The 11,137-nt window shown below is 37.5% G+C and overlaps 1 protein-coding gene across 1 annotated transcript in view; it reads right to left on the bottom strand.

The window, feature by feature from the left end:
• ntsr1 (neurotensin receptor 1 (high affinity)) overlaps nt 1-11,137 on the bottom strand; it is a 56,730-nt gene that overhangs the window by 23,543 nt on the left and 22,050 nt on the right. The window contains exon 3 of the mRNA XM_024292164.2: nt 861-945. Within this exon, the coding sequence (XP_024147932.1) occupies nt 861-945 (85 nt within the window). The remainder of the gene's footprint in view (nt 1-860; nt 946-11,137) is intronic.

Below are 11,137 nucleotides of genomic sequence, written 5' to 3'. Positions count from 1 at the left end.
ATAAAGTAGTTGTACTACAAATATTTGAAAAAGTTTTGAAACTACAGACCATTTTTACATAAAAATACAGAATAAATGTAAAGGTTTTCAGTCATCTCCATTCTTGTACAGTTTCAAGTTTTCTGTTATTCTGAAACCAGCCAGAGGCTGAGCAGAGATTTTCAGAGTAGCATCTTAAATATTATGGTCCCTGTGGCATCATCTTCTTTTTTTTTTGCCACAACCTAACAGCAGACTTCAAACAGCAAGAATAAGTTATTTTTCTGCCAATTTAAATCTGCCATCAGAAGAGAAATGAAGGAGCTGTCTTTGCTTATATAAATAGGTTTTCTTGATAATTTAATATTTCATTCATTCTGCCAAAAAACAGAGACATGTCAAGAAATGTTTTTCATGACGCAAACCAGCTTTTTTGCTTTCTGTTGTCATAATGGAGCCGGGGACACAAAAGCAATAAGATTGAGCATTTGTGTGTATGTATGTGCTGTTTGCATTAGAAATAACAGGAGGGATTTTCTGTGCATTAGATGCAATTTCCTGAAAGAGCCTTTGATTAAATTAGAAAAGACTATTTTGTAGAGCTAAAATTAGAATAAAGAAAGCGATAAAGTAAGAGACAGAGGAAGATTGACAAAGACAAACGAATACAATCAAATGAGTCTCAGGAAGATGCATTCACTCTGCTGTTTTCTGTCAGACGCTCCATAATTAGGGCTCTAGCAAACTCTGCAGCTGTATTCACATATGTGTGTGCCGGGGGGTTTGCATGTGTGTGTTAATTAAGCACCTGCTGCATAGATTATGCAAACAAACAGCTGGGGGTTTCATTCATGGTAAAAACAGAGAAAATGTTTACTCACTTTGACCAATCGGAGACGTAGCAAAACATGAGGCGGCGAGCGTGATAGGGCAGCCAGCAGACCACAAAGGCTATGACCACCACTCCTAAAAACAGAGGGAGACCATCACAAATTGATTATGCATCTTATATATTTTCATTGTATTTGACACACAATTTGGTTTCGTTAAGTCTTTGTCACATGCATCCATACAGGTGGTCGACCTGTACAGGTGCTGTGGGTTTGTGGGTTGTCTATGCAGCTGCAGCTGCTGCCTCCTAAATCAACACACACGTCTGGCATGTGATGTGCTAAATGGACATTTTTGAACACGTCCATGGCATTCACACTGGTCAAGCAGGTAGAGGCTTCTTCTTCTTCTTCTTCTTCTTCTTCTTCTTCCTCTTTTTCTACTGTTTGCTACCTACTGTTGGGTTGGCGATTTGGCCATGAATCGGAAACATTTCGGTTCATTGCTAGTGTCGTTGCAATAGCGGATGTATATTATCGTCATGTTAGAACATTGTCCGTGGTTTATCTTTATTTGAAAAACAAATCAAGCTCGTCGCTGTGTCAAGAATTAACAGAATCGCCAAATCAATACGTCGCTACAGAATCTGAGTGCCTGGCTGATCGAAGTTTGACCTGGTTGGCCGTCCCAAACCTCCGTGGTTGGGGACCCTTGCTATAGAGCAGAGGTTTTCAAAGTGTGACCTGTGAGAAGAGTCACTAAATCCTAACCAGCTGTAAATTGCTCGGAACAAGCTCAATGAGGCAATTTTTTTGTGATATTGGGCTACATAAATAAAATTTAAATTTAAAACATATTTGTTGTTTTGTGGTTTCTGGTGACATCTGCAGGGAAAAAAGGTAATTACACCTGGGTGTAGAGTTTAGTAATTTCACCACTAGAGGGCAGACAACATTTTCTGTGTCACTATCTCTGCAGAGAAAAGGACAGTGAGACAGTAGTAGAAATGGAGTCAGAGCGAGAGCCAGATCAGGTTCCTTTGAGGAAAAAAAAGGTGCTTTCAAGCTAAGTGGAGAAAAGCCTACTTTGTCGTACTTCATGGGCTGGATAAAGTCGTGTTCCTGATTTGCAAGCAGGTAAATGCTCAAAGAATTCGATATAAATCGTCACTATGCTACAAATCATGAAAACGATGACAAATTTCCTGGCGAGGAATGCAACGATAAGCTCTAAGAACTACAATGAGGCTACGCTGCACAGCAGATAATGTTTACAAAAATGGCTAAATCCAGTGAAGCCGTGACAGAAGCTAGCTACATTGTGACTTTGGAAATGACCCGGTGTAGCTAACCCTTAAGTGATGGGGAGTTTGTAGGAGAATTTATGCTGAAAGTAGCTCACATTGTTTTCCCAGAGCAAAATAAAAGGTTTGAGGAAATAAGTCTATCAAACTCTGCAATTAGGCCTACAAGCAGAAGATGTGGGCAGCAACTTCTGACAGCAACTGAGAGGACTATTTGTTGTAAATGGGTTTTGCTTACAATATAGTCTCAAAAAGACATCACACAAGACGGATGTTCACCAAAATTAATCATATTTCCCAGTTAAAACAATTTCAAATCTTGTTCGGTTAGTTCTTAAGCTCTGTTAACTGTTCAAGTGACACTTTGCCATTAAAGTTATTAAAAACAGTATTTTTCTGTTTATCCATTTTTTTTCACGAAAATTAGCCCCCAATGTGTGAGTTCTTAGTTTGGTCCTCCGCTACAAAAACTGAGAATCCCTGCTTTAGCGCATTCACAGCATTTGAATTTTAAGCAAATATAAAAGTCCCTGTTTGAGTTCCAAAAACAGCGTTAAAAATGAACACAAGTCCAAACTGTGAGGGTTTTGACATGCAGTTGTGTCTGAGTCATTGTTCAGCTGTAGAATTAAGCATCAGATTATAAAATAATGGAGGATATTCTCTCTGAATATTTTAAAGCTTAAAGTTCAAGGTCATTCAAGTTCTAAAGATGCAAAGCAACTCCACACAATCACACTATCTCCACCATGTTCTGATGTTCTTTTTCTAAAGGGCTCAGCTCCAGATATAATAGGAAAAACTCCTCTTGAAAACTCTTATTTACTCATTGGTCTTCAGAATATTTTGCTTCACATTAGATATTAGTCCTGATGATTTAGTCACACTTTGGCAACTGTTTGCAGTTATTGTTGTTTTATGCTTTTTTTATGACTTTTTTTTTAATGATCTTGCAATTGTTCATTTATCCCAGAAAGATTCCTCACTTCTTCTAAGTTTTCTCCATGTTTGGGTAACAGTTCTCTGGAGTCACAAAGTTGCAGATATAGCAGCTTTTGACGGCTACAAATACATTTAGTTAATTTATGACTCTTTGATTAGTGGTATCTCTGACTAAAGGGGGAGGAAAGCATTTGACATTCATGCATTCATTGTCTATTTAAAATTCAGCCAGTCAAGCAACCTTTCCTTTCAAACATGAGTTGCTGTTTCTACTGAGTTCAAATATCAAAGAACATCACAGAGTAAAATGGGAAAATGGTTAAATACACAAACACACTCTGAGGTAAAAGCACTGGGAGAAGTCTGAGCAGCATGACAACAGAATGCATTAACCTGCTCGGTCCCTCTGAAGTCAGTGGAGGGGCCATGTGGAGCCTCAGGACGAGGTCAGGATGGCAGGTCGGTCTCAGCTCTCTGCTGTTACTGTTGTTTTTCTGCACCATCATAGGGCCAACCAGTTATTTGGTTGTCACACTAAAAGAACAGTCTTCTGAGAAACCATGGCGACCCAACTTCAAGTGACAGTGGCATTGTAACTTTGACCATTTAGGGTTGAGCCAGAACATCACGTTCCTCCTCTATCTCGTTCCTTTTCTTGCTGCAGCAGCAGGTCCCACATGCAGTTTTAACCCTCGGAGGATCCTTGGAGACCGCAGGCACTTAAAGCAAAGCAACACTTTAGCTTCAGACGAGGCAGAGCCTGCAGCTGAAGGTCGTGTTTAGTATTCAGCGCAGGCCGAACCTCTTGGTATGAGTTTGAACGGCAGACGTCTCAGCACAGACATGCCGGTCCATACAAACACTCTCACAGATGTTGAACGTTTGAGCTTCTTTGTGCTCCAGATTTAGTTCATATCCCTGCTGAAGTTCTGACTGTATGTGGGGATGGATGCTGGAAGTCTTTGGATGCGTTAGAGGTGGAACTCTTTAGGTTTGAAGAGAATAGAAATAGTGCATCCTCTTTATTGGGATGATAAACAGGATTTATTACTTTTTTAGAATGGGAATAATTGTCAGTTTTTTTTTTTTAAAGAGAAAAAACTGCAACTTTTAAAAGGCCTGTATCATGCTATTCTTAAGTCTTTCAGAGTGAACTGTTTTCATATATATGATCATATATTAGGCAGACTAAAGAATCATTTTTTTAAATGAAAAGTGAGTTATTTTTGTGAACTTTTTTCCTACCCAATAGGAAACAACAACTCAAACAACTCAGGATTAAAACAACTCAATCTATGAGGCTCCATGTAGGTACCATTCATTTCCAGATGCCACCCTGGAGTCGGCCACAGCAGCATGTCTGCGTTTCACCAGATGGTGAAGACTCTGCCTAGAAAGGGGTTGTTCCCAAATTTGTGATGTCACAAAGTGAGGACCGACTCATTTTCGTGGATTAGGAGGGGCTGGTGCTCAGAGATCAGGGTTTTAGAGAAATGTTCAGAGATGCATGAATGGAACAAAATACTACTTTAGGGGTGTTTTGGTGAGGAATTAACATTATAATACACTTAAAATCTTAAAGTTGAATTTGCATGACATAGGCCCTTTATTCTCTTTCTGGGGAGTTTATGGATAAAATTTAAGCAGTAAGCAGCGTTGTATGGCTGATGATGCGTTCACTCTGTCTCACACTCTTTCGGTACGTTGTTCATTTCATTCAGCTTCAGCCTGGAATTCAGATCTTAAATTTTCACAATATTCTGGTAAAAAATGTGTGAGTAACATGCCACTTTTGCGAGCTTGCCACCAAATGCTCTTTAAAAATTTTAAAAATAAAACCCAACATTTGTTCCTCAAGTAGCTTTTCAATGATGCTTCAGGAGTTAAGAGATGATACATCAGAATCACTTGGAGCAGTACTAAAGGTACTTTTTTAAAAATTTGATATAGCGACCCCTTTATGAGGTCAAAGATTAACAAAACTGATTGTGGTGTAAGCTCAAGCTGGCGGCATGTGTGTAAAATTTGAAAAGATCAATCCATAAGTTTTCGTTTCCTGTATTGTGTGAAAACCTACAAATTTTACGCATTGCCACAAAATGGCCACTAAGCTGTAAGTTATGTGGCCGTGTTTTCTGATTTTTTTTTTTTGGTCTTGGTTGATTTGGAAATATTGAGCCCTTTAAGCGATTTTGTCATTCACTTTTCTGACAATTTCTACCGCTCTGATGTCATCAGTTTTTTGGGCTTGTTCACAATGCCAATATTTATTTTTATCAGATTGGCTACTAGGTGTGCAAATTTTGGTGAGTTTTTGAGTATGTGATGGGGGCAAAATTGTCGCAACAAAGTGGTCCTTGCAGTCCAGGACATAATTCTGGGCCACCACTCTCATTTCAGCAGCCAGTTGGAGTGTCTGCCAACCCTTTGGTTTGATTCCCCACTAACATCTAAAAATGGGCCTCATTGAGTTCGACAGTTAGCATCAAGGGGTCAGCGCTGGTCAGCACTCCTGCAGGCCTTGACTGCAATACGGAGAACAAAATTGGGCGACTTCCTCTAACAGGAAGACCTCCACCAGAACTGGACTCAGTGGGGTGGGGAGCTCTGCTGTTACTGGTTCCAAACAGCAGGAACACAGAGACAAAAGCAGCAAACATCTGTTACAAGACACACGACAAAAAAATAACAGACATTCATGAATGAGAGAGAGCAGGGGGAGGAAATTATTTAGCTGACAGCAGTATAATTAGCAGCAGAGCTTGGAGCAACTCATACCAACATGTCTGTAAACTATATCAGCAAAGAAAATGTCAAGCTGATGTCTGCATCATGAGCTGAAGCACAGAGTCGGTACCCTGACAGGAGTTTGAGCAAATCAATACCAGGAGTACAGATAAAACCATAGACTGTATATAAAATAACTGGACAGAGCAAGCCCCCCTACTTCCGTGTTCCATATAGGAAGTACCACTGGGTTACAAAAAGGCCAAAGTCTCATTGACTTACATTGAGAAACAGACAGTTATTTCTCAGTCATTTTATATGTCAGAATAATCATTCTTCCTCTGCTGCTTTCTGATTAACTTCTTTTTTCTAATCCTATTTTTTTAAAGATTTTTTTTTCCATTATCACAAGTTATTAGAGTTATAAATTGACCAATCAGATGGCTCAATAAGCGTTTGTGGGTCTGACGTCGACCGTCTGGGGGGTTTGAGTGACAGATGACGGGTAGCCAATGGGAGCAGACTTCATCAATGGGTCCGTGAAGACCTTTTAACCTACTTTACAATTCAACAATGTAATCATTGTCCTAGTGTTGTTTTCCTCAATGGAATGAACCGATGCAGCAGTTTAAAACAACAAGAGACGCATGCTGTCGACATTTTTAGATGAGGATTTACTCTGTAGAAATAGATTTCACTCTGAGCTTATGTGCTTTGGACTTTTTTCTTTGTTTAACGTTCGTTTTTCTTTATTTCACTGTTTTGATTGTAGCCTATAAATTATAAATTGCATATATGCGCATAAAATCACCAACCAAAGTTTCATCTTCGCCGCATTTTTCCAGCTTCAGCCTGAATTAGACGCAGCCGTCTGAGGAGCGCGAGACAAACTTGAAAGGACCTGGTCGTATTTTTAAACAGATAAAAAGATCCAGCTGTTCTCTAGTTAGGATGATTATTTATTTTAAATACCACTGAATGCGTTTCTCACGTGCATCTGATCAGACTGTAACGTGGCCGCACGGGGGACACACGCCGTTTTGCAGCGACGTCACCCAAATGCTCCTTTTATCTCAACAAAAAGGAATAAATGTAAGTAAATCCCAAAGGACCGCTGACAGAATCAAATGTTGGAATGGTTCTCCCTCAAAGGCTTCAACAGTGACTTGTACAATCAGCCCAGTCTCAGTAAAATGTGTACATATGCCACGATTTGGGAAATACCGTGTATAATATACGCCAAAACCGGTTTTTGCGTGCATATAATACGCGTGGTTCTAAACGTGTTAAAATGTGTTTTCCACGTTTGACACGCCCCCTGGTGGAGGCGTGAGCATCACAGACAGCCCCACAAATGAACAATTTGCTTTTCTAACCCTAACCATAACCGTAATCCTAACCTTAACCAGGAACGACGTCATTTAGAAAAGAGCCGGAGGATTTCTGACCACGTGATCAAAACGAAACCTAAAAAGCCATTCTCCCGAGCCGCCGTTATTGAAGCGGTTTACCTCCTGCGGTCTCCTGGTCGAGGCGTGGAAAGAGGCAGACGGTTGCAATAAACTCACTCCTGTCCATTATTTTTACAGTCTGTGGATAAAACATTAAAACTAGAAAAGTTGCATCACCTGGGATAATGCTAGTGTGAATGCATTTTGCTGAAAGTAGTCTCTGAAGATGCTGAAGCTTGTTGCTGAAAATGGTGATGCAATTTACTTTAATTGCTGAAAGGATTTGCTAAAAACGCAAAAGCTATATGCAAAACGTTAAATTTGCTACAAGACTGGAAATTTCGTTAAAGAACGCTAAAGATTACCTAAATTTCTGAAAATTTTGTTGAAAATTGATTTAAAATCCCCCAAGAAATGCAAATCTTTCAGAAATATTGAGTGTGTTGCTTAGATATTAGCTAAACTCCAAATTAGCTTAAAAAAAAAAAGCGTGTTGCTTACATAAGCTACAAGGTAAACTCCAACAAACCAAATTAGTCAAAAATATTAGCCGGTTGCTAAAATTGAAGCTAAACTTAGCCACAAAAAAAACAAAAAAAACCCCTCAGTAGATAACACATTACCTAAATGAGCTAGCACAATGCTATTTTAACAGCTAAATGCCACAATTTTTGAAAATTACTATAAAAGATGAAAACACATACCAGTAATAAATATAAAAGCTTGTTGGTAGTCTCAGTAAAAATACCAAATTTGAAGACTTTCTCATTCGTTTGCTGTGGGGCATATTTTGCGCAATATTTCAAAAACTAAGTTTATGAATACCACAAATACAAGCAGTAATGTCCTGAACAAGCTGAACGTTTTGATACAAAGAGTGCAGAAATCGGTGAAGGTGTGATTGAAAAACATACAGAGAGGAGCAGGAGAATCACTAAAGTGTAAATACTTACTAAGCATTCACACAATAAATAAATATTGGAAAGAGATGCTGTTTAGCTCTGATAACACATCAAACTCATCTCCATTGGATTTTCATCGAAACCATAACTGACTAAAGACAATAACTTGTTGGTTAAAGCGTCACCACCATGAGTGGAGAAAAGCAGACAGAACATCCGTTTGAGAGCTGAACCTTTGGCTTCCTGTTTGCCTCAAATAGATCTGAAGATCCTTTTATTGGCTGATTAAAATGTTAATGAATGTGCTAATGGTGAGTTCTTTTGTCACGCATATCATAAAACAAGTTGAATCATTATCAGACAGGCTTTTATCAGAGACCACCGAAAGGAGCTTCTCATTAATCCCCCAAGGTGAGAAGAAGCACTAAAGTGAAGCATCCTTTAATTATGACGGTTCAAGGCCTTTTGAACAGCGAGGAGCAGAGTGTTGACATTTTAAAAACTTACTTTCATCTTCTGTCTTTTATTGAAATATTATTTTTCTGGTTCTCCATCCACCATCTGTTCTTTCCCCTGGATTTCTCCTCACTGGTGTAATTAAATGTTATCTTATTATTTTTGCAATATATTACATTTCCTTATCTACTTCTTCCGTTTATTTGCTTTTTAGTCTGGGGTTTTAATTATATCTGATGTCTTATTTGTCTTTTTGGTATTACTTCTTCACTTTGTCTTCCTCTCTGCCTCTAGTGTTTCCCTACTTCCTCATCTCTTCATTAACTGTATGGTCATCGTATTGCTTCAGGTCTGTCAGTATTGTTTTTAATTGCTTGTTTCTAAGCGTTTCTTGTTTATTTTGTTTATCTTTTTATCCTGTGTGTTGTTCTGTCTCAGGACCGGGTCACCAAGCGCTTCCTCTTGTCATGGAAAGAGCTTCACTGTGGTGGTGCAGCAAAAAAGACTTTTGAGGCAAAATAAAAACAAAATCATGTCTTTAAATGAAAAAATAAACACATCTGCTTCACTAGTTGCCATTAAAAAAAAAAAAAGTTATCAAGTGTTTGTCCTAAATCAGAGTACAAAATAATTTTGGCTTTAAAGAAAAATATGGATCATCTCAAGAAATTTGTTTGTTTTGCTTAATTAAGTCTTAGTTTTATGGTTGTTTATCATCAGAACAAGTTTAAAGCATTTTCTTATTATCTGCTGCAACAGATTATAGTTGCTGTCCAGAGGAAAAGTCCCTAATATGATGCTTTACATGTATAGATTTAAAAAATATTCTCCACAACAATATTGATATGTTTATATTCCTTAGCAAAAGGAGAAAAAGTATGAAGCAATAATGTAGTCATCATGATAGAACATTTTTATTGCATTTTCCATCTAAGTAAATGTGTTGCAGCAGGAGGATCTTATTTGAAAAAAGGGTGTTTTTTATTTTGAAAGGAACTTATATGAATATTAATTTAAAAATGCTAAAATGATCACATGTAAAAAAATAAAACATTGTTATAGTTGGATACTGTAGATTTTATACATGAATGGCTAAACTGTCACAAAAACATAAATAAAGTGTATTTTTTAAACAGTGAACTTTGCGACTCTCGTTGGGTTTTGGTCGAGAAGAACCTCGTTCAGCGTTAAAGGTTGAAGACTCCTGACTTTAACGTTTACAAGACAGTCGTCACTTCCTGTGCTCATGAAATAAGGCTTCCACTTTGTGATGAAAGTCGCCCTCATGTTGGCATATTTAGATCTGCTCCACATCCAGAGCTCATTTCCTCATAGAATCTGTTGTGTTTGTGGGTTTCTGTTTACGCCCTGCAGCCGGAGCAGGTGTTAGTTTATCACTGCTGTAAGGCCAAGTTTTAAAACATAATCCTATAGCAGGGGTGTCAAACTAAATCGCACCTAATACACCTTAGGTCGCAGGCCGAACAGGATAAACATTTACTGAACTCACAAAAAACTAAATTGGTAAAGCTTTTGAACAATAACTTTCTTAGCATAAATATGAGTAAAAATAGACAGAATTTTGTTCCAGAATAAATCAATTTAAACCCTGAATAACTTTCTGAATTTTACCCTCCATAATAATATATTTTGTCAAAATTATACAAATTAGTTGCTTGAATATGTTAGCAAGTTGACATTAGACACATGTTTCCCATATGATTAAAGCTCCAGGATTGAATACTGATCTAGAATTGGGTATTTTGAACCAAATTTAATTTGGCGGATTGGGATTTAAATTTGGTAATCCAATCCTGCCTTTAACCTGTATTAAAGGTCTCTGTTGGGCATTTCAGAATTTCCAATTTAATCCTGGATCAGTGTGAAGATCCTAAAAATGAGGATTTTGATCCCTCAAAGCAGAATCTGAGGCTGATCCTTTGTCTGTTTCTTCTTTTACTATGTTTGAATTTTGATGTTATTATGAAAGACCTGGAAATTAAATCATTAACCTGTAGCTGGTTTTAATCAATTTATTAATTTTATTTATTACTTTTCATTCTATGAAATGTCTTTGGCTTGTCAAATGTTTGCCTCTTGACCAAAACTCCTTTGAAAAAAAGATCAGAGGATCTCAATGCGATTTTTATTTCCTGGTTAAATAATGGTTAAATAAACAAATAATATTAGCCTCCCCTCGCCACCATTAGAAAGTATATTTAGCACTAAATAAACTAACCTAAACTTAATCCTAAATAATTTTAAAATGTTTCATAAACACATTGGTAAGCGGTGTCCCAGAATTCTAATTAGGTTTTCATTTTTTCAGCTATTTATTTTATAGTAACAGTAGTTTACAAATAAACAGACAGAAAGCGTGAAATAATTAATACATTTACTATGAAAAAGATGCAGCGCTAATACTTCGTTCCCCATTTGTTGAATCATTTCAACATGCCATTTACATAAAGTTTAAATAAAAAAATTTACTTGGTTTTTGATATGATTTGTCTTATTTCATAATAAAAAGTCAGTTTGAATAAAAA

Source organism: Oryzias melastigma, linkage group LG7, assembly GCF_002922805.2.
Source record: "Oryzias melastigma strain HK-1 linkage group LG7, ASM292280v2, whole genome shotgun sequence".
Classification (NCBI taxonomy): Eukaryota; Metazoa; Chordata; class Actinopteri; order Beloniformes; family Adrianichthyidae; genus Oryzias; species Oryzias melastigma.
This window is presented reverse-complemented; position numbering and strand designations above follow the sequence as displayed.